The sequence below is a fragment of the Anomalospiza imberbis genome, chromosome 3 (genome assembly GCF_031753505.1).
Source record: "Anomalospiza imberbis isolate Cuckoo-Finch-1a 21T00152 chromosome 3, ASM3175350v1, whole genome shotgun sequence".
NCBI classification, from domain to species: domain Eukaryota; kingdom Metazoa; phylum Chordata; class Aves; order Passeriformes; family Viduidae; genus Anomalospiza; species Anomalospiza imberbis.
The window spans coordinates 61257721-61282194 of NC_089683.1; the positions used below are offsets into that span (position 1 = coordinate 61257721).

The 24474-nt window shown below is 36.1% G+C and overlaps 1 protein-coding gene across 6 annotated transcripts in view; it reads left to right on the forward strand.

The window, feature by feature from the left end:
* The window catches only part of ZDHHC14 (zinc finger DHHC-type palmitoyltransferase 14), a 93970-nt gene that overhangs the window by 46111 nt on the left and 23385 nt on the right, over window positions 1-24474 (forward strand). For 4 of the 6 annotated variants that reach the window (XM_068184677.1, XM_068184679.1, XM_068184681.1 and 1 more), the window contains exons 2-3: window positions 6435-6607; window positions 15559-15717. In XM_068184677.1, coding sequence (XP_068040778.1) covers window positions 6435-6607; window positions 15559-15717 — 332 coding nt within the window. The remainder of the gene's footprint in view (window positions 1-6434; window positions 6608-15558; window positions 15718-24474) is intronic. The other 2 variants (XM_068184678.1, XM_068184680.1) reach the window with 1 other exon arrangement.

A 24474-nucleotide genomic window follows, 5' to 3' on the forward strand; every position in this document is an offset into this window, starting at 1 on the left:
CAGTAATCACATCTGTTTTGCAGATAGGTTCATTTTGCATTATGCATTTTATTTATTCCAGCTTTGGAGTTTGACAGCGGATCAATAGAATTAATTCATTTAGCAATAAAAATTGGGAGGTCATGTAAGGCTGTTAATTTGATTGTTGTATATGTGCTACATTGGAGATCTTGAGATCTTTACTTGTAGGAGAGAGTTTGCCTTCTACAATGTCCTAATCAAGAGTGCTTGCTTTGCTTCATCTGAACTCCTACATCCAAATGCAAGCAGCGTACATCTTACTTCAATGGTAATGCATTACAATTTAATGGAGTCAGTGCTGTAAGGAGTTCCATTGAATGCTTGCAGATTTGAACCAGAGGAGAGAGGTCCCTGAATTCCCTCATTCTTAGTAATTGCTCATGGGTTTGAGCAGCTTTAAAGACCAAACTGCATCCAGTTTCTGCATCAGACTTCAAAGACCAATTGTTGAGCTTTTGCTGTTCAGGGGAATGTTAAGTTAATTTTATTTTGTAGTAGGTTGGAGTGAACCTATGAAGCACTTGCCTTATTAGGTTTAAGGATCATGCTGGTTCAGTAATGTGTGCGATTTCATCATATTAATCTTTGTTTTAAGTAATCATGTCTACATGCTGGTTGAGGCTAGGATACTTAGTTACACACTAGAATCACTATTAGTTTATATGTGTGTCCACTTAAAAATTATTTTCAATTAGAATTAATTTTAAATTGAATTAGAAATATAGCAAGTATCAAAAAAAATAAGGTGTATCTAATACTGTAAAATAGAGAATAAATTGACAATGGCTCTCATCTGAATCCATTCGATAAATATGTCTTTCTGATTAAGACATAATATTTTAGATTATTAAGATGATGTGGAGGTAGTATTCTGACTATTGATTCTGTTCCTGTTGTCATTCTGCCTTTTGTTTGACAACTATTCTGTTTTCCATAGTCTTCACATGCTTGCAACATTCCAGATTTCCTTAATTTAAAATGAAGCAAAGTGTCAGAAGAGTGATTTTTGTCTTGTATTTTATCAAGTAAGTTTTTGAAGCTGCTTTGCCATTGTAAAATGAAAGAGTGTATGACTTAGAAAGCACAAAACAAATAATAATGAAATACATTAATTTTGTAAAAGTGAATTTCAAATCCTATTGAAATCAATCTCTGTGTTCCTTAATATCCCTTAAAACAATTCAATAGGGATTTAAAAAGCTGTACAAAAGAATGAAGCAGATGTAGGAAACTAATGCAAAACTTCCTTAGCTAATCTTGTTAGGAATTTACATTATTTGGACTAATCTATACTCAAATAATACTACATTTTTTGTGTGCCAACAGCATGCTTCTGAAAAAAAACAAGTAAAAAAAAGGAAGCCTCCAAACCCCATGATAGTTAAAGTATTTCACTCTGATCATTCTTTTTGTCCTGTTTATCTTTATAAATTCTTCATCAGGCAGCAGCCTCCAAGGATTTTGCTGTGCCCTCAAGTTTTGCCCATCTTTACGTCTTCCTCTGCCTGTGTTGCTCTTCATGCATGTCCTTGGTTGCACTGGCAACTTATCATTAGAAAAATAAGTTATAAACTATTTTTGTTCTTCTAGCCCAGAGTCTTGCTGTGCCTTTAATCTATCTATATATGGGCATTCTGTTGCCATCTCTAAATTGGAAGAGGTCAAGGTTAGAACATGGTTTCACAAGAGGCTGTGGTTTGAATGAAAACCTTACTGACAGCTGCTGAAACTAGGTCTCCTCCCACCATCCAAATTTCCCTCTCCCTGTGGTTTCATGTGTGCTTCCTTCTCCCTTGCTTTGTGCCAATAGCCTTTTCAAGCGCATGTTTGGTTTGTTAGAGTGACACAAAGATAAGTTAAAAAAATAGCACCATTTTCATACACTTTAGTAAACTAATTTCGCTCACAAAAGAACCTGATGAAGATTTTTGATGACATAAGGACAGAAGTTTGGGACAGTGTCTTGGAGCAGTGATGCAGTAGAGTTGAAATGAAGGGTAAGCTGAGAAGAGCCATAAATGAGAGTGGAAGTAGAAACAACAAACCCCTTGGGCTAGTTTAAAGAAAGCAGCCCAGTCTCATTTTGATGTTGACTTGTAACACATGGAGCTGAACCCAGGGTGCACAGTGCCAGCCTTCTGCTGGACATCACCTGCATGCCAGTAGCCACTGGTGTATTGAACAGGCACTACGTGTAAAACCAGAAATGAAGCTGATGATGCAGGAAAAGGGACAATAATTTTATTTGTTTATGTTACATTGCTCAACTATATTTATATTTTTCCTAGGGTACATATGTCTGCTACAAAGAGTTTTATATTGATGAGCAGCTTGACATAGTGTATCCTCTTAGCAGTCTTGCAAGCCAAGCTTGTAGGGTTGGGTTTTTTTAAATTAGTGTAATTAAGTGTGATAGCTATTTCATCTTTGCATTAAATTTGTACTTTTATTGTTTTCTGCATGCCAACTGAGCAAATATTAATTTAAATTTTCAACGTATAAAACCCTTAAAAAAAAAAAAAAAAAAAAAAAGGCTCAGCCTCTCTCCAGATACCCATACTGGATAGATTTGTCATGTACTGAGTCTCCCCATCAGTGAATAACTGTCAGTGAACCTTTCAGGAAAGCAGTCATCTTTCCAGGAAAGGCCTTCAGGAGACTTTTTTTCTTTCCTCCCCTTTTCTAATGACAATGCTCGAAGGTTGTAGGACTCTGTGCTCCTCAGCACAGTTTCTATGTGTATTTTTCTGCTGATCTCAGTAGCCACAGGGAGTGTGGTTACACAGTTACTAAGGCTGCTGGGTGGTAAGAGTTGCTTTTGTACTTCCCCTGCATCCTTTGTTCACAGGGGTGATGCTTGATAATTATCTCCTCTGTGCCAGGGTGTTTTTATTTTTATCGAGCTGTGACAGACTAGTCTTCCACCAGATTTTATTTCCCTCCTACACTCGTGCAAACTTTCACATGATGCTTCAAAAAAGCAGCTGAGAAGCCAAGCAAAAAGCAGGGCTAAAAGTATCAAAGTTCTCAATTAATTCAAAACTTCAAGTTATGTTACAGTTTGCTGTATGCGGATCCAAACATTTTTATCTGAAAAAGCTATTTTCACAGTAACAGTTTCTATTGGGGTCTGTGGTCTAGTAATAGTTTCTAAAAATGTGTTTTCTGGGATAGACCTAGTTAGTACTTGCTGTCCTTTCAGATGCTGATTAAAAACAACTGTTTTACCCTAAGATGTAAACTGAGGATGCCAGTTCACATCTAGTTGTTACCAAGTGCCAATTGGAAAAGGTTTGTCACTGCTTGCTCTGTGGTAGGACAGACATCTGTCCTGGAGCTCTCTGCTGTTTATCAAAGTGCTACTGGCAGCGGGCAGGTCTCTGCACAGGGAGTCCCTCTGCAGGGAAAATTCTGAAATTTGCTGTCAGGAAATACCCACTAATGTTTCCTTTAAAAACACACTGAAAATACCTTCCAAAAAAGATACTTCTTGTAGTATCTGAGGAAAGCTGCTGCCTGAAGCTTTCCTTCCTCAGCTAAAGCTTCCATCCTCAATTAAATTAATTAAGGAATCTGAGCAAATATGAGGGATAATATTTTTCTGTGTTCAGTATTTGACAATTCTAAAAGTAGTAACACTAGAAGTGTTTAAAATAATATTGACTTAATGTAGCAGTACAAATACATTTGTTATATCCCCTTTTTTTAAACAAATGTGAAGAAAAAGGTCTAATGGTATCTGCTGGCTTTTGTTTGGTTTGTTTTTTTTTAGATTTATCTCACAAGTATTTCAAAAATTAATTGGATGTTTTTAAAGGAGAGATTTAATTGAGCTCTCTGCAAGCCCATGTAATATTATATGGTCTGTACATAAATCAGACTGTATTTAATGGTCCAGCGCAGACTTACTGTCTGAATCTCTCTAAAGAGGAGTAAGAAACTGGTTTCTCAGCTTGAAATATTTTTAATTGGTGGAATATTACTTGGCTATTATTCCCAAAGATGCCATCTTCAGTCTTTTCTGCATTATTGCTGAATTAATTTCAAGTCAAAGGTGGTAAAATACATGTTGTTAAACCTTGAAAGCAACTTTAGGCAAAGCAGATTACCTCACACTTGCTTATTGTGAATATTATACAGGGCTTTGAGGGTAGGGATTTTTTCACTGCAGATGGACTTGGTTCAGCAAGGCAGAGAGAGATTTTTCTGTGCTTTTTTACTATACTGAAAACATCACTTCTCAGCAGTATTGGTCTTTCTTAGTATTTCAGCACATCAGTTTTTTCTTTCTACCAATTTTCGTATGGAATTACTGTTAAAAGGAAATGTTAGAGTCATGATGGCCCTTAGTTTCCATCCTGTGAGTATCAGTGAGAATTTGTGTATGTAATGCCATTGCTGGTTTTGTGTTGGCAAGTGTTGAAATTGTACTGTGCCTACTGCACTACCCTGAGATTATCTCATGCTACCTTTCACACACATACAGCTCTTGTTTGGTCAACACACTTCAGCATAGTTGCAATTTCTTGGGTACGTGTAATGAATAATGCAACAGAAGAGTGAGAGAACTGTGCTATATTTAGTGTTCATTAATGTACATGTTCCCTCTCATCCTTTTAAAAATATGTTCTTGCAGCCTATCTGTACTCTTCTCTGAGCACATTACAGTGGTTTTGATTTCAGTAGTCCTTTGTGGCGAGAAATAAATTGAGCAGTAGGACATTCATGCAGTATGAAAGCTTCTCTTTGGCTGTTCGTTCTGACCGGTTTCTCCCGACATGAGAGGAGCACGGCTTATAGCTACCAAAGCTTACATTTTGCTGCTGCTTCCTTTAGCTAGCACTGATTTCATAAATCTGGATCTTTGAAGATCTTCCTAAAAGCATACATTTGAAGGATGTTTCCTAGTATTTCAATTTGTTATGTGAAACCCCAGTATCTCTTGGTGCTCACCTTTAATACCCAGTTGTCTTTTTAATCTTTTGTAACTTGCTGCACCTGTAGTACCGCATTAATGTAGGAAGAGATAATTACCATTTGTTATGGTGTGCACCATGTAATGCATATGGACTCACTGCATCCATGAAACCCCCTAGGTTTGGTGAAGCAGCCAAGTATTTTTAATAGGGTTATGTGGGGAGATAAATGCTTTGTACATGGCAGCTGGTATGAAAAGTGTTTCCATTTTTTCCCCATCCTGTTGCAGAAGTGATGGACAGTGGAGCTGACATTGTCATCGCTTGCTTAGAGTTAACATTCCAGTGAGGTTATCTGACTTGCAGTGCAAAAGCTTGCATGTCTGAATCATCATTTAAGGCAGTCAGCAGAAAAAGGGAAGATAACATTAATTAAACTTGATCGATACCTAGAAACTTTAGATGAAGCCCTAAGGCCTAGAATGTGTTGATTGTTGACATCTGTTTTTAGGCTTATTTTATGACTTCTTATGCTGACACCAGAAGTACATGAAGCCAACTTGGTGTTCTACATACACCTACTTAATGTAAGAGCTATGAAGAGAGTCCTCAGCCTGTGTATTTTCTAAGATGGTGCTGCAGTGCTTCTGTAATGTCCAAGTGTTCATATCCATTCTTTTTGCAGAGCTGTAAAGAGATACTTATATTTGTGTATTGGTTGGATTCCAGTGTTTCTGTCCATTTTGATTTAATCATATATGAAGCACAGGGGAAAATTTGCTTAAACTGTAATGCAGTCTTAAACCCTGCATGTATATTGTAAATCTGGTAAACATAGAGTCATTTTTGCCCTGGTCAAGGGCTGTTGATGATGCCCTTGGATTGTTTGCTCCCAGGTATGTTGAACTGTCATTTGCATTCTTCTTACTCTGTAAATGAGCAAACAAATTTACTAAGTTACAAGTAATGGGTTAAAAAAGAAAAACAGTAGAGATGTTACAATACTGGTATACACCAAGACTGTTAAAGGAATGTGTTGCATATTCTTGAGCACCATCTTTCTGGTGGATGATAAATCCATTTTATAGACTTAATGATATCTTTCAGTGTGGCTTATTTCTTCATGCTATGGGCTTCTTCAGGTTATTTCCCCTTTCTCTGCCCAATTTACTTTTATGTAATTGGGCAGCAGATGAAGAAATATATAAGCTTACTATGCTGTGATAAAAATATTTTATTTTCTTACATAAATGAGTATTGTATATAGTGAGGTTGTTATTATGCTTCGTGTGCCTTTATTATATCGAGCATGTTATGGAAAACTGCAGAAGTGTCATGAACATATACAAAGAAATTTCAGCTTCAATAAACATTCCAAAGCTAGTAATGTATCAAGAGAAGAAAGTGAATTCTTCACGTGCATTTATAGAGGTAAACAGTTTTTGAGAGCAAATTGCATTATGTGTTGTTGATTGTTGACTCTTTTTCTTTTTCCAGTTGCCCATATTTGTCAGAGAAGATTACGCCTGCTATACCTGCAATTGGTGGGATTCTTTTCTTTTTCGTGATGGGGACCCTGCTGCGTACTAGTTTCAGTGATCCTGGTGTCCTCCCCCGCGCAACACCAGATGAGGCAGCAGATCTAGAGAGACAAATAGGTAACACCGAAGGTCTGTTGTCTCTTCGCTTTCCTCCCGAGGGTGCATGTACTGTGTGAAGGCAGTGTGCTGCTCTGCTCATGGGAGGAGTTACTCCTACCTTGCCACAGTGATTGTTTTGGGGCTGTAATGTCTGGTGACGTTGCAGTGATTCCTGTGGAAAGATGATTGATCAGTTCTTCACCAAGAAAGTAAACAAAACCCTGGCCTTTTACAGTGACAGTTATTACTGTAAATACTTCTCAGCAAGCCTGGTAGAAATCTCTCTGTGGTACATAAGAGAATACTTTGTGAAGTGTTTTTGACAAGAAAGCTGATACTGCAAAAGATCTACAGTTGTGCATTATTAAAACAGTGTTTTTCCAGAATTTAACTGAATTTAATTATGTTATTTATATTACAAAAGAGTTGGAAAAGTCTCTGTGTTAGTATACAGTAAAAATGTTACTTTTTTGAGTAAAGCCAGCATAATAAATAATTAGAGAGCTAGATTTTAGCCATTCTAACTTAGCAAGAGTACTGTTAACTAAATTCTGTGAGTGGGACTTCTACTGGTACAAATATGCTGAATAGCTAAAATGTGCCACCTGGATAAGAAAACACACATTGTGTTTGCAGAGCTGCTTCATAAATAGTGGGTTTATGTGCTTAGTAGGCTTCTCAACCTTACTAAATACTACTATATCTGCTTTGATATGATAGTCAGTGGAAGTCCCATTTTTCTGAAATAGTTTCAGAGAAATGCTTCCTCATGTAATTGAAAAAACAGGTAACAGGTCTGTGCAAGCACAAGAGAAATACTTGCAACATCCTTGATAGGATGTGCAGTCCTAGGCTTTTTATGGTAGCAGTATTAAAACGTTTGCTATTCATCTGAATTTCAGAAGTGCATAAAAAATATGGAAAAATATAATGAAACATTAATTTAGCACCTTTTTGTAACCAGTGTTATGGTTTACTTTTTTGATCCCCTTCGAGGAATTCTTTACTTAGAATAAGGTACCTCCTTTAGTTCAAAACACAGGTACAGGTTCCTGTTCAAGGAATTGCTTATTTGCCTTGTGTTCACAGAAACATTGATCTATGTCAGGAAATAAATTATTTCAAATAAGCAGCTCATGACAATAATTTTATGTTGTCATCTGTCAGAGATTTGGCGAAATGCAAAACTAAAATTACAAATTGAATGTAGTAGAGAGGACAGTCAGAATGTTCCTGTGTGCAACAGTTTCAGAACTTGTGTTTACAAATTATAATTCTTTTTAAATGGTATTGCATACTTGTTCATAGGTTGAGGCTGCTGAGCTGATCAAAGCCATTGTCTTTTCTTCAGCAGTAGCAAAGGCAGTACTCTTCTAAGTAGGGCCAGTGGAGTATTGAAGCGAGGAATCACAGTGCCAGCAAATGTGGAGTTCCCAAGCATGAGAGCTTCTGAGACTTGAGGGCAAGTCTAATAGAGGAACAAGCTAGGCAGAATCATTCTGCCCTAAAATTGTGATTCTGGATTCAACAATGGAAACGGAAAGAAACATTTTTGTACTGTTACAGTATGGTTTTTTAATGTACCTGTAAAAAGTATATCCTAGTGGAATGGTATCTGTGCAGCAGGAAAAGCTGAATGGCTCCTGCAGTTGAAAAGAAGACTAGATTTTCCAAAACTATCATTTAGGCTGGATTGCCTTGTAACTTGCTGTACCTTTCAACTTGAGGTGCCTTCTAAAGATGGGGTGCAAGGTTAACAGTAATTTATTTTAGACAAGGAAGTTCTTCAGATAACTCACCTAAAAATAATGCCTTTACCAAATAGTTTCTTTTCTAAAATGTGTTTATGTAACCTGTCCTGTCTGTGGCTTTTACTTTATTCTAATCATTCTTAGGTACTCGAGTCTTACCCTGCCCTACTAGTCTCTTTGGGAAGCAGCCTACCAGAAATCATTACAGATGCACTGAGAAACAGTTGTGTCCCAAGACAAGGAATTGTGATTTAAGAATGCTATTTTGAAGTTCTCTTGAAACATATAAAACTTTATTTTTTAGAATAGAATGAGCTGATTAGGAAGAATGGTTCTCAAAATAAGACCTTCTAAAGAAGCTGACAGTACTTTGTCCTTTCAGGTGTCTTTCTGGGAACATGGTGGTCATATTAAGAGCGAAAAATGTTTCTTCCTAGGCTATCAGCCTAGGTAGGCCTAGGTAGAAACATCATTCTTCATGTGAAGAATGGGGGACTAAGAGAGCTGTGATGCTGCTGTTACTACCCCCTGCAGAAATGGAAAGCAGTTATTTCTTGAGAATTTGCTGTGTTCATAGGTAAACAAAAAAAAAAAAGTTAAACTAACTGAAAAAAAAGAAATTGTCCAAAAAACAAATGGAACTTCTGTTATTCAAAACTACTGTATTTAATGCAGATCATCAAGCTATCCTCACACAGAGGAAGGTTGGGAAGTGTAATAAGAGGCCATTTTGACTGTATTTGATTGTAGTCGAAAAGACACTAGTGCCAGAAGTGGAGATAGTTCCTAAAGGTCAGTATAAAAGGATGGCACAAGCATATTGGGAAAGGCAGAAGGAGAATAAAGTCAGTTACAATCAATGCAAGCAGCAGTAGAAGACAACAGGACAGGTTCTGTTAGAGGTCAGAGGAAGAAGGAAAAGCTGAAGGCGTGCTGTGTTAATTGGGAAATGAGAAATAGCAGAGGACAATCTGTAGAATTCAACACTGCTTTGATCTCAGAAGATAACTTGTATGCTTCTTGATAGCTGATAGAAAGAGCAGGTCAGAAGAAAGTAAGTAGTTGTAGTTTAAAAGTCTGTTAATCTACTATACTGTATCTTTATTGGTTTATCTAGTTTTCTGCTTTAATAGAAATCTGTCAATTCTATCACTAGAAACTGTTCTCTGTCTGGAAAGACATGCTACATGATCAAATTACAAGAATAGGGACTGTCAAAGGGTTGGGACTTGTGGCTATTCAAGTCTCAAAACAAGAAACAAACAATTTCAAGAGAAAATCAAGTGTAACCAATCTGATACCCTTCATTGAAAGAGTAACTGTCTTGGTGGGAAAGCAGAAGATGTGCTTTAATTTTTCACTCTAATTAAGCTCTTGATGATGTCTTGCATAAGATTCTTTCTATATAAGTTTTGGAAATAAGTTCTAGATGACATTGCCACTATGTCAGTAAGTACCTTTTCAAAAAGACACGTTAGCAAATGCGAAGTGCTCAGATAGGGCCTTTCAGAGACTGATTGTGGGCTCATGAGGAGTATGCTTAACTCTGAAGTTGGTGCTGAGATGGAGAAATTTGCAATCACTGGATTTGATTTTTTTTTAATGTATTTTAAATAGTTTGAACTATGTTAGGGAAAAACCACAAAATGCATGAATACAAGTGGAAATCAAATACTAATGGGAAGGGTCTAAGTGGTGAATGGTGCAGGAAGAGGAGACATGAGTGTTATTTGCAAACAGATTGAGTTAGCGCTGTGGTATGACAAAAAGAGGAAATCCTTTTTGGAAGGATGTTAGAAGAAGAGTCGTTACATGAACCAGAAGAAGTGACATTCTGGGCTACCCAGTGGTGACAAGGGCTCAGTTCACTGTCTGGTTTTCCACAACATATGTAGAAACTCAAGTGGAAGGCAGCGAAACAGAGAAATCTGGAAAACAGGACCTGTAAGAGTATTTAATACATATGTGCATTTGGCCTAAGAGAGAGGAGAAGCAAAAGTCTTAAAATCCTCTAGTTTTCTGGGGTTTTCATATAACATACTAGAACAAAAGCAACTTATAAAATGTGAAAATCACTGAGGGTAACTATTTGCTTAAAAAGTGCTAAAATTTCACTGAAATGCAGCAGGATTTTTTCTTTCTTTAATGCAACATCAAATGTACTGATGTAGTATTTCTACTTCAATTATAACTTTCATTAAAATTGAAAAATAATTTTTTCCAGGGGTATCCTAGCTGTAATTACATTATTGTCATGATGCATATAAGCATGGCTTCTGCAATCACACAAAATATTATATCGAGAGGAGCTTTTTCTTCTATGGAAACACAAAATACTAAGAGCAGTCTTACTTTGTAACCTCTTTGCAGTTACGTGTCTCTCTTGGGGTTTAGGTCAGTGTTAAGTCACTTCAAGTGGAAAAATTGTAAACTTCTGAATATGAAGCCTTAGAAGGATAACCCAATCGAGGAGAATGGGTTTTGTAGGTAGGAAAGCATTTGTTCAGTTGATGTATACAAGTTTAACAATTCTTCCACAAAATCGATCTTGTTTGCATCGGGTAGGTGATGCAGATAAATGAAAAGATGGTCACAGTAATTTATTCTTCCAGCCTTAAAATGCTTTGGATTTTTCTTTAGGCTGTCTTTAGTTATGTGTCTCTTCCTCATTTAATCCATACAACTAGCTCAGACCAGTTCACAGGACAGCTTCTGCTTGCTTGCTTTTGTGTTTTCCAAGCTCTGAGCTCAGTGTATGAGCTACACCAGCACACTCTCTCTGCAAATTGTTTATGTCTTGGCTGTCCAATTTATGCTGATGCTCAAGACCACATTTGAGAGTTCTTCAAAATTCCTTGCTTGTCTTTCATTTTTTTTTTGAAATGCACAATTTGATTTCATTATAGCCTTATAAAATTAAATCCGTGCCACAGCACAGGCATTTCATAGAACTGGCAATGGCCTGAACAAATACATACCATTTGTGGTTATCAGGTTTTGCTTTCTTTACAAAGGTGGGAAACCAGCTTCCTAGGCTTATAGTTGTACCTGATACTGCACTCTCAATCAACATTCTTAAAATAAGTATAGTGACATTACTCTGTGTGTCAGGTAAGTCTTGGAAAGCTCTTCCTGTCTATGCTTTCCCTCAGCAAATCGCTAAAGATTACATTTCTTTCTGGGAATGAGCATACTATTCACATGAAGTTTTAGGCTTCAAGAAGATCTTGAAACTACTTTTAAGAAAATAATACATTATTTCAGAAAAATCTAAGGCAGCAAGTCCTTAAAGTCAGGAGCAATATGTGGTCAGTATCACTTGATGGCTATCAGATGAAGAACTATGTGAAGAATGAAGTTAGCAGCTGCTGGTTTCAGTCTAAACCAGGTCCCCACTATTGTTTGTCCCTGAGATTACTGTCTGGAAACAAAAGTATTTTATTAAAGTTCTCTTCCCTCCAAGAAATAAATTACTTTTTTGTCCTGTAGCCAACTGTTGGCGAAACTGGTACCTTAAATGGTTAAACACAGAGGAAGACATTTCTTAGAGATTTGCATTGTTGGCAGGCTTTGTTTTGTTTTGGTTGGGATTTTTTTCTATTGTTTTTCAGATGTGATGGGTTATACATAAAGATTCTTTTCATTACCTTTTTGTTTAGTCCTCAGGAAACATTAGAATTGTTTCAGTTTACTGACTTCTCAAATAATATTGTTTGAAGATTGAAATTGTGTCCTTTTAAAGTTGTCAACAAACATTGCATGATATGGTTATGAAGCTTGTATAGAGACGATGTAGGGTTGCCTTCTAGAGGCTGTTTGTTTCAAGTTCTTAGGAACATTGACCAAAAAATCCAACTCTAGATTGAGCAGGAGAGTCCTAGTGATACGTATACAAACTTTCAGCTTCTTTCATCAGCACCGCTTATTTGTTTGTAGCATAATAAATTGAGAAATCTAAGTGGAGTTTGTTGTCCCATTAGAAGGTTGCTAGGTTGTGCTGTATCTCCATTAAATACTTGGAGTATCTTTCTTGGAGCAGTTCAGGTCTTCAGGTCCTGCAAGGCCATGAATTGCATGCATGAGGTTTTTGTAATTATGGTAATAAAAATGCTGGAGCCCCATCTAGTGCATGAACAGTTAACCCTGCTAGAGAAGTTACAAAATGCATCAGAGCAGAGAGGATGGATGGCAATCCCATGAGTGGGTAAATGTTAGCTTTTTTGTCAAAGAACTTGCATTACTACATCAGTGATAGGTTGGATGAGTGAAATGTAGTAGTGGTCAAACACAGTTTATTTGGGGAAGGTGATTCCATAAAGGTTAAGCTTTCTATTCCTCAAAGAGACCTCATATATTGAAGATTTAACTGTGTTAGACCCCAAGTATGAGCAGTTGAATTGAAGGCAAATTACAGTCTGAAAATTCACAGTGAGACCAGGACATGTTTAGCACTTTTAGGTTAGATAAATTGTATTAAATCCAAGCACATTTGACCTTGGTCTGCAGCTTGTTTCCAGGAAAAAAATGTTAGTAAACAGAAAGATTGGAACATTCAGGTTTGATTATGCAATTTAGGATTTTGAGAAAAATTCTCAGTCCTTGGAAAGTCAGCAAGACTGTTTACACTGATTTAATTTGCATGAGCTTCCACCCTTGGATTTCAAGATTAATTTGCCTTGGAGAGCTAGGATTTGCTGTCTCTGTGAACTTCCCTGCAAATGTTTGGGAGGAAATCCTCTTAGAAGACTGGTATTGTAAATAAAATGGGCTGGACGGTATTCTCACTTCTCCACCAGAGAAGAGAGAAGTTGCCTTTGAGATTCTGCCAGAGCCCATCTGAAATAATTGTGGTGCACTTTATGAGTTTCTTGAAAGGAGGGGAAATAACTGGATTTAGTCAATGTGCCTTTTACAAAATAAATGTTTATCTAGGAAAAAGAGCATTTTTCCTCTAAACAATTCCCCTTGACTGGTTTAAGTAATTTTCTTTCAATGATTATGTGCATACTCAGGAATAGTATTTTGTAAAAGAAAAAAATCTGAAATATTACTGATATGTTAGGAAATTCAATGCATCAGTATTTCTAGCATACAAAGCTACACCTAGATGAAATTCAGGCTTTAGTAGTATTTTTTTATAATTATGCACCTAAATTTGAGTATCAAATGAAAATCTTTAGTTTAATAATGAATATGCCATGCCAGCATGTGTTAAATGCTTTATTCAATAAAAAAGATTAAGTAGGGCTAATGACCTGTATTTATGTTCACAGTTTCAGTCTTATCTTGACCAAAATATGGTCAGAAATGGCTCTAACATTGTGTTTTGTAATGCCCAAAGATTTCTAGAAAGACTGTGACTATTACAAGCCCATTGGTTATAATGTCACCGGAAGCTTTCATAATGTAATGTGAATTAGAAGAAATTCTTCCCTGTCTTCTGGATTTAGGTAACATCCATGTCTCTATCTAAAGCTTTAAATACTATGAGCACAGTTGTGCTGTATCTTTCAAAGAACATATTCTCAGCTTATATGCTGAAATACCCTAGTAGCATTACTTAGTCAAAAATATTTGTCAAGTAGCATTGGCCTTGAGGTCAAAATTAGTATAACTGTTATGGGAACCACACAATAATCCATGCTTCCACGTGCAGACTGTAGGACCTGGCCAAGCATCATAAACACATTGCAGGAGTTGCTTTATATCCGACACAGGTGAATGTCTTTACCACATCAGGCTGCAGGAGGCTGCTTCTAAGCTGCTCTTTTTTCAGTATTCACCACTTCATTCTCATAATGGATGATTAGGAGCTTTATATCCAGATTCCATCCATCTCAGCTGTTGCTCCCTTAATTTTATCCTCTTCTCCATTAGAGTTTTCTAAAGTCTAGTTGTTTTAATGGTCAGGTTTACAGTGGTGTCCCACAAAGACTTTTATTTATTGATGCATATTTATGGATCATATTTATGGGTAAGCACTTTGCAGATGAGAACTCCTTAAGTTGGATTTGCCACCAAATCAGCACATCGTACAATTGCGCCTTTGCTAGCACAGCTGTGCTGTTGCCAGCTTGAATGCCTTGCTAGGTGGGAGATTTTCTTACTGCCCTTTTGGAAAATACATAATTTGTAGGTTGTATAATTGGCAGAAATAGAAATTGTGGGTGATATTTCTAGCAATTTGAGCTCAAATACAAGTCATAGATCTTTTAGTAACAAGCCCCCCATGAAAGTGGGACAACTTAAAACGCAGTTGTTCAAGTGACTTGACTGTGATCTTGAAATGTATTTTCATTCATATATTAGAAAATATTTTATTTACGCTAATCTGTTATCCAAGTGTAATAAATTTAGGGGTTTCTTTTTTACTTCTGTGGTTTGATTTGATTAAGATTACACAAGAACAGATAAACCTAGAAAAATGCACCACTTTTACATGTTGAAGTTTCAGAGTAAAGCTCAGCTTGAGCAAAATCGCACTTTATTAGCCTAATCAATCCTTTAGACGCTCGAAAAATGATTGGTAATATTCTAAAATAAAGCAAAAGGAAGCTTAGAAACAAAACTCTACCACTTGTATCAAGCAAAGTAGTTGGAAACTGGTTTTGTGCAACAAACTTCAAGGTGTGTAGAAGTAACACTGGGAGTTGGGTGTTCAAACTTCTAAACAGCCAAAGCTGTAAAATACTTTTGTGAATGTGCTCTGTTGTATCACAGCATGCAAGAGATCTCAACATTCACCAGATTCAGACGACAGAGCTGCTGTTGCTTAAGTAAATGTGCAGATTCCCTTTTAGGCTGTAGAATTTCTGCAGCACTTCTAGGGAATTTTTTTATTATTACAGAAATTCTGAAAAAAATTAAGACACTTGTAAAGGTAATTCCAAGTTTTGCTGTCGTAAACCAGTAGTTATAGTTGTCCTTAATATGTTATCTAAGAACTATTAGGGGATATAAAACTGTAAGAATTCTGGGATCAAGGTCATTGTCAGCATTTGAGAATTGGGTTTGGATGATTTCTTTGATTCAGATTGATTGGCTTTGGATGCTATTTGCAATGAAATATCTCTTTACTGCTTATTACTTGAGAATTAGAAAGGGAAAAATTGCTTCTTTTAAATGTGTAAATACAAATTTGAAATTTGCTATAGATTGCCATCAAGGACAGTTTTGTGCGTACATCATAGTTCATGTGCAACATTTCATGTCTTGTATTTTCATGCTTAGATATAGCAAATGGCTGCAGTTCAGGAGGATATCGCCCCCCTCCCAGAACAAAAGAAGTGATCATCAATGGACAGACAGTGAAACTAAAATATTGTTTTACTTGCAAGATTTTCCGCCCACCTCGTGCCTCACATTGCAGCCTTTGTGATAACTGCGTAGGTGAGTAAAAAAAAAGATGTGGCATATGTTCAATTTAGTAACTTATATCTTGTTATGAATACTTTTCATAGGAGACAGAAAAAAAAACCAGTGACAAGATGAGTCATGAGGTGACTTGCTCTGTTCATCTTCCTTTCTTACAAGATCTGTTAAAGGTTAAGAATTTTAGAGGAGGCAGAAAAGGAGACTTGGCCTAGCAATGTTGCCACTCTAAGAAAGGAGATTATTTTCTGATGCAAACATCTTTCCTAACTTGCCCTAATGACAAAGAACACACCCAGCTTGAATAAGGCCACATATAATGTGCGATGACCTTTCCAAACTTTTTAGGAGTCTCAGAATTGTTTTTTTTCACCAAACTAAATTGAGGGCAAGGAGCTGCTTCTCCAGTCCATCAGTTACAAACTGTAAGGCATGGTGCAAATGGTTAGGGCTGTGTGACCAAAATACACACTGTAGGTGATTCCTACCTTTGAGCAGTTTTATGACTAGACATACTTAGGTCAGAATCCATAAGAAATTACTGGGCAAACATGCTATTTTGAGAGTAAGTACATGTTGTCAGGACCTAAGCATATTTTATAATTATGGGGTTGGTTTTTTTCTCTCTGAATATCTTGTCCTTTTTCATTACTATTTTCTGCAGAGGTCAGACAAGGTGATTAAGATATGCTTGGATTTAAAAGCAAACCAAGAAACCCCTACCAATCAGATCTTAGTGGTTTCCAGTTAATTAGATCACATTTGCAGTTTAGTGCAGTTGATTAGCACACTGTTGAGTCTGGATCTTACACATTCAAAAAAATAATGTACAAAGATGTCTCCAACTGAGAAATGTAATTGCAGCATTCAGCAGTGATATTTTTAGATATAAAGCAGTCATTGGAAGAATTGGAGTTTTATGTTTAGATGATACTCATTTAGGGAGTGCACTTACATCAGACTGAAAAGCTTATTAGCCTTCTCACCCTATAGAATTGATTGGTATCTGTAGATGGTTCCTTCAGTAAATAAATTTTTCTGATGTATTAAAATTTTTTGAGTGTTGCAAAAGCTATTGAGCGTGCTTTTAGTGAGCAAGTAGGGATGCTTATGAATTGCAGTTGGTACATTTTTCAGAAAAATATTTTAGCAAATGTGTCACTTTAACATTACAGTGTTGTGATGTTGCTCAGCAATATGTAAATACAGTTGTTGACCACTGTGATAAATAAAAGTTGAAAAGCTGTTGTCTTTACCAAGAGAGCAAAGATAAGAGCAACTTCCCCTGTACAACCTGAAGCTTATTTTAAAATAATGTTTTGGTTTTTTTAATGCACTGGTATGAAGGATTTTCCTATAGGTTTTTTTCTGTAATTTGTGTCCTTTTCATACCATATCTGGAAAACCTATTCTGTAAAACATAAAATTTGTGATGGCAGGGAAACAACTTACACAGTTTCCTGATGGTATCTGTGATGAAAAAACAGATATGAATTATTATTAATATTTATCAGAAAAGAGTGAGCAAATGACTTACAAAACTGAGATGTCTTTTCTGCTCATAGGATAGGTATGATCATTGTAATTTCCCCTTGCACGTTTTTAAATTTTGAATTATTTGTTTTAAAGTAATGAATTTGCTATGATTATTCTCCTCAGTGTTTATAGTGGGAATTAGAATAAATTGACTTTTTCAGGGTGCACTATATAGTAGCTTTGTTTCCTTATTAGATACAGGTGTTTGTCATATAAGTATTTGGGTGTACTGAATGCAAAAAGTGAAATCCACGAGTACCTGCAATTAATTTTCTCTTAAAAATTGGTGTCAAGAAAATTGGATGGCTCATGTACCTGTGGAAATGTAACAATGTGAGAGTGTACACTTAATCAGAGTATGTTATGCAGTTTGCCACCACTTCTAAGTTAGTATTGTCTATATGATGATGCTTTTATTTAGTTTCTGAATAAATCTTTTAATATGATGAATGTTCTTGTGCCACTGTGTGTTAGTTCGTTACTGATTTAACCAAACCTAAGCACAAGTAGTCTTGCTTCACATGCATATAGATATTTAAGTAACTTGGGCTATTTACACATAATATATGATATTTAAGCGGTTCACTACCAGTATGACCATGCATTCCTTTTTACCACATCTTTCCAAAGATTTTGCTACAGTTACAAACCAGCTACAGAGACTCTGTGGTACAGGAATGGAGTCTGTCCTCAAACCGGCACTCACTGCTCAGAAAAAACAGTGTGCTACTTTTACCTAAAGGTGTTTTATGATACTTGGCAAATGAATGCAGTGTGAAAGAGGTTCTTTCATTCTGTGTTTTCTATTAATGTTTTTTATTCTGTAAGGAATCTATTGCAGCATTTTAAATATGTAAGTACATAGAAAAAGTTACTCTTTATTTCAGTCTAATTATTTAGTAAGCGTATCTGTTACTTGACCTTGTTTGATTTTTGTTTCACCACTAGTTTTAGAAATGTCTATGTGATATTTCTAGATAACAAAATAGATAAAGAATAACAGCAAATAGCTTAAAATAAGAAAAAAATAGGAAATGAGCTAATTTGAGTTGTAGCCATGGTAATATTTCAGACTCCTTTAGCTCTACAGTATTTTCCTAGTAGTGTCCAGAAAAATCTCTATTTTCATACAAATGTAGTTTGCTCCATTTATGTAATACCTTAAAAAATTTAGTTGAATAAGTGTTCCCTGAAGCACTTACCTTGGGTGTGTTCCTGATTTGCTTTCTTTACTGGCCCTGTGAATGTCAGTGGAAGTTAGCCCCTCAAGGGTTTTGTGTACCATTATGCCACTTAAGAATTACAAATGAGTTAAGCATAATATGCATCTGAAAACAAGAGATAAAGACTTCAGGATACAAGTAACCAAACCAGACATAAATTCTGAGCTTAAGGTAGTTATTGCTGTGTCTTGACAAGAGGTTTTGATGGCACTGTGGAATGCTAGAAAGAAGGCAATGGTTGGACTTGCTCCTGAAATGACCTAATGGTGGCTTTTTTATTTCTTTTTGGTCATTGCAACATTGACTGTGTAATATCCTTTTGTTTTGTTTGGTTTTAATAAATAATTTTTGTCTTGTTTAATTTGATTTCTATAATGAAAGCTGAACAAGAAGCAGGTGGCTATATCTAAACAATATGGGGAATTAATTTCCAAAGCACACATAACACAGACAATGTAAGATAGTGAGAATTGCCGGTGTGTTCTGGGGACAAGCTTTTCCCAGTAGTTACTCCAGATACCACCATCTTCCTGGCTGAAGAAGACCAATTACTTCAAAAGCAGACTGAGAGGTGGCATTGTAACAGTTTGGCTTTTCTAACACAGACAATGTTTCTGAGAACAATTTTCTCAGGACTTTGTAGTCCTTTATAATCAGTGTGAATGTCAGGACATTGGTTTACTTGGTTTTCTGTAGAATTCTGTTCTGTAGAATTAAACTCTATTCTGTAGAGATTTAATTCTGTAGAATTGAACTCTTTCTTCATTACCTTATTATTTCCTTTCTTGCCTTCACTTCCTTTTCATGGCCTTTGCTTATTTCCTTCCTTATATTTCCTGCAGTGAATAGAGTACAATTTTCAGTTCATTTTGAACCTGTTAAACCTTAGCTGCAGTTGTCTTGAAATTACTCTTTTGCTGAACAGTTAAAAGCACAAATTTGGCTGCTGTGACCATTCTTTTCTTTTTTCTTTCTTTTCTTATGTATTTTTCCCAGTTTTACAGGTGAGAAATGGCTTGGACTCTTTTTGTTTGGGTGCTCCAAAAAAGTAGAACAAGGAGCTACCAAATGGAGTACACACGAGCACTCTCAGAAGTGATGTATTATTTATGATTGTGCCACTTGTAAAATTAGATGTACTTTGGAAATTCAGGGAGCATGGCATGTGTGTCAGGGTTTCTAAATCCCAAGCCAGCAGACTGCAAAATATGTCAGTCTCTTTAAGAAAGAAAATCATACTATAGGTTACTTAAGAGAGGTTGTGGCTTATGCATTGGTCTGCATATGAAAAAATGCGAAGATGATCAGAATATCTGACTGTGTAAATGATGATCTAAACATGAAGGTGTCAGAGTAAAAATTAAAGAGAGAAATTATCCATTAAAAAAATTAGGAACCTAAGAAAATAAACACATATTTACAGTCAATGCAGTAACAATTTACAGAATGGTTAAAAAATTCAAATTCTGGTAAAAGACAGCAACGGAAGTGTGTAAAAAAAATGTGCCTTCCTGTAGAAAAGAGAGAAACTAATCCATAAACTTTGTGGATGCTGTTACTTGGTAAGGATACTATGCTTCCTCTAGAGACAAATTTGGGTTTTTAAAATCTCTTCCTCCACAGCTGGGTGTGTGTCAGGCACTCGTCTGGGTATGCCAGGGTGTATGTACTCGAATGCGTACGTAAAGAGGGATTGTTAAGCAGTGAGGTCCTTCACTGTGCACTCTTTGTACCTCTCAAAGGGCAGCCATTCTAAACTGCTGCTGCTGCCTTTGAAAATGTCACCATTAATGCACATGCAGTCAAAGGAGTTTGTTAATTAGTCAATATTTATTATTAGAGGGTGCAGTGAAGTGATCTATGTGACAATACAGTTTAATTACTATGAGCTATCCTAGGGCAATGGCTGGATGTTTTCCTAATAAATCTATTGCTATTTTTATTTTGAAAATTAAGCATGTTTATTTTCTTTTTGTGAAGTGCAATAGTCTGCAAATATTGACATTGATTAGCATGCAAAAAATTGTCATTGCAACTTATTTTCTTAAAACCCCACCCAAATATCATAGCTGTCTGGAACAGTTTAAACAGTCATGAAAGTGAAATACACGTTAAGTAGCCCTTGTGTTTGATTTTCTGATTGACTTTCTGTTGTAGATACCCATGCACATTATTAACTTATTTCATTTATAGAGGCCCATCTTTCCTGGTGTTACATTACTGTTTCAGTTTGCATCACCTTGTAGAGATTAGTGTCCAGAATGTAATTTGAACTAAACTTTTGGTAAGTATTTCCTAAATGTTAACATGAGGCCAGAAGATGCTTTCTTTCTGTTTGGTTTTCATGGGGTGTTTTAATTTGGAATCAGTGTATGAAAGTGCTGAAGCTTGGTGATTTAGAGGATCCATTATGCATTGTCCATAACAAATGTTCTAAAATAACATCTGTGTGCCTATAAATATAACTTGCAATTGATCTTTTGTTACTCACTGCTTTTTTCATTTAAATTTCTACTCAGATTTCACTCCACAAAAGTAACAGCAAAGGTATTGTCAGGGGAATGACTGTCAAGCAGGTGAATGGTGTGTAAGATAAATTGATCCAAGTATTTGATTGCTGTTGCCAGTTGATGGCAAATCCTATCAGTGGGGGTGGTTTTTTCAATATTATTTTTAAAATAATTGTCTTAGTAGTGATGATTTCAGTCGGTAAAACTGAACATTGGAGCTAAGGATAGTTTTTATGAATATGCTATGATTATTGGATATAAATTTTTTGTTATGTTAAATTATCAGATATTTTGAACTGACTGTAAAGGACTTAATGTAATGGTTATATTTGCTTTTGTGCCTGTGTGCATTACTTTCAGCAGTTGGGATTGGACTTCTGTATCTTAGAAGAAAAGAAATACTCTTTGTAATAAAACATATTTCTTATATGGACTTTTAAAAACCTCATTTGTTTTCTTAAACATTTCAAGAGCAATCAAATTCTGAAAGTACTATTTGTTGTACAAAATGTGAAGTCAAGAAGCCTGAATAGATGTGATCATATCATGACATCATAGTCCTTCAAAAAGCTTTAATTGTCACCATTATAAGTACGTGCAGATGTCAGTCTTTCTACATAATTACTCAGTGTAAGTCCTTGACAATGGACATTGTAGTCCTGTGTTGTGCTACTGCTGCTCTCAAAAGTAATTTTGAGTAATCGTGGCCCAGTTGGTTGAGCTGTAATGTGACTTCCTACTGATGCAGGATTTGCACAGTGGGCTCTTGACTCTTTCCAGTCATGGGATGCATGTTTGCATGTTTTAAATAAAGATGGTAACATTCAGGGAATGCCTAAGGTTTTTTTCTTTGTCCTACAATGTTTTACTTGCACAGGGTGGAAAAATTACCAAATGAATTCTTACTCTTGCTCACTGGTATCTCGTAGTAACGTGACCTAGATATATTTGTACCTGTCGACTTCTTGTCTTTGAGTCCTACCTTCACATTGAGCTTTAGAAAATGTGAGCTGGTGTGCAGCTGAGCAAAGAAAAGAGGAAACGGTTAATAAATACTGCAAACTGAAGGGCCAAGCTGGCCTATAAATGTTCCATTTAAAAATGCTTTTGTGTTCCTTGTAAATTATTAGGCTTTCATTAAATGTTTTGAAAAGGGAAGGAAAGCATTTGGGTAATTTTGTGCATGGTTTCCTGGAGCATGGTGATTGAAGAATGGAAGCCGAACATTTAAGTATTTAGGCGTCTACATGCTGTGCTATGGAAAAGTAGAGATTTGACTCTCTGGTTCTGAGCAGCAAGGAACATGCTTTGGTGTGGCTTCTGAAGGAAAAGCTGTATGTGTAAGACCATTGCTTAGTAAAATGGGAAATGTTCTCAGTTTTGTTTTTATCTGAGATATCCAGTAATTAATGTTTCATATGCAAGTTTTACATATAAATGTTTCAGGGAAGGTAAAAAATGGGGAATGTATATTGTTTTTCTGTCATCCAGTTAGCATAGATTATTAGGTGAGTGTTAATCAGACCACTTGGGTGAGTGTTAATGAGACGGCTCAGTCATGCTGACAGCTTGCTGCATCCAAAGGGATTTGAATGTCTTCCTCTTCTTTATTTCTTCTTTTCCTTATTTCCGTGATTTTCTTGTTTGTGCCTGTTCACAGACCATTTAGTAACACAGCCATTGGTAAGTCAGTTTTTCCCACTCATCAATGAGCAAAATTTTTTTTTCTTTCCTGCCAGTCCAGGGAACTGAGCTGATTCATTATCAGCTTACACAATGGAAGAAGGAAATGGGATGAAGTGGCAGGAAATGCAACATTTGACCATCTCTTTCACGGCTGCAAAGGTTTTGGGTTGGTTCAATTATCTTGTGAAGCCTCATCCTTTGGATTTAGTTACGGGGTTGCTGGCTATCCTTAGAAGTTATTATTTAAATTCAAAGATGCTGATCACTTGGGAAAGAGTAATGAAATAGTCTTTGTTACTGTTACTGACAATTTCTGCAATACAAACGTCTTTGGTTTTCTGTGACTTGTACAGCAGCATTTATAGTCTCCATTTACTCATCTCCTCTTTTCATTGACCTTGTAAACTCTTCACACATTTTTTCAGGCTTTTTAAATTTGCTTCAGGTTTTGATCTCAGATCCTGAAAAATTAATGAAAAGTGTATTTCTCCTGCAGTTGTGATAACTGCTTACCCTGTAGTAAGATTGGTGTCACAGCTAGGCTGAATTAACACTTAGCTGCTTCTGAAGGTGTTATTTTATCCCTTCTCTGGCAGTGTGTTCTCAGTGCTTCACTTGGACCAACTTTGGTGTTTGTCTGATGAGGTGATTTGAGGAGATAGGCATAAGAAAGCCATAACTATAGGTTTATCTGGCTCTGTCAACCTGCTCCCTGCCGGGTAAAATAAGCACCAGGCTTGGCCTATGAATGGAGAGCCATGAACACACAGGCAAAAGACTTCACAGAACTGCTGAAATGGTAGAAACTGGGCCATCTGTTCTATCAGTAATTCTTGATTAGGTAGATACAAAATACAGCTGTAACATCAAGAAGACATATCTTGCTGCTTTTGTTTGAACTGTTTGTTGAAGTGTAGGAGGATGATATATCACAATGTTGCTATCCATAGAGTGCTTCAGCTTTCTTCTTCCCTCATTACGAGTTCTAATACAGTTATATTGACAAGAGTTTATATTACCAATGTTTTGTGTTTTCCTCAAAATTTTTTACATTAACCTTGCGACAAATGTTTGTTTGAATACAGTAGTATGTTAACTATCCAGAACTGCAGTCGTGACATCTTAACAGTCTGTTCTTCACAACAAGAAATTGCATTTCTATTTGCTTTGCATTTTAAGTTCATGAGGGCTGGAATTCCAGTTTTTCTCAGCATCAGCAGTTTTTCATTTCTCAATTAAGTTGTCTTAATTTTGCTGCCAACATTGTCCAAGTGGAGATGTCAGATAGATCTTCCTTACAAAATCATTGGTTGTTCAGTTGTTAGGCATCCAGAATGCTGAAGGTGAACCTTAAGACATTGTGTTACTTCTTCATTAATACTTATTAGGTCATGTGTTTTTCTAAGGAAGAAGAAGCACCTCCAGATTTAATGGATTTTATGTTTCTTAACAGCAGTAGAAGTTTCTGCTTAGCATTTGTCTCTTCATTTTGCCAGGTTGGCAGTTTTCTCTTGCATTAATAACTAAGCAGAGCAGCTCACAAGCTGTAAGGCTATTATCTTTAAATTGCATTTGCATATTTGTATTCTGCTGAGTAGAATAATGTCTTGCCTTTTAATATACTGTTTTGTGGCATGTCACATGCCTTTCTATTTTCTGACTGAGAAAAAAAGAGATGAAATGTATTTATCATAAGATTCATGTAAACCTTTTTAATATGCCTCTTTTTTCATTCGAGTTGATTCCAGTTTAATACTGTAGTAGTGGTTTTTGTATCCAGCCTTTTTGGTCCATTCCTCCTTTGTAAATATCTTATATAG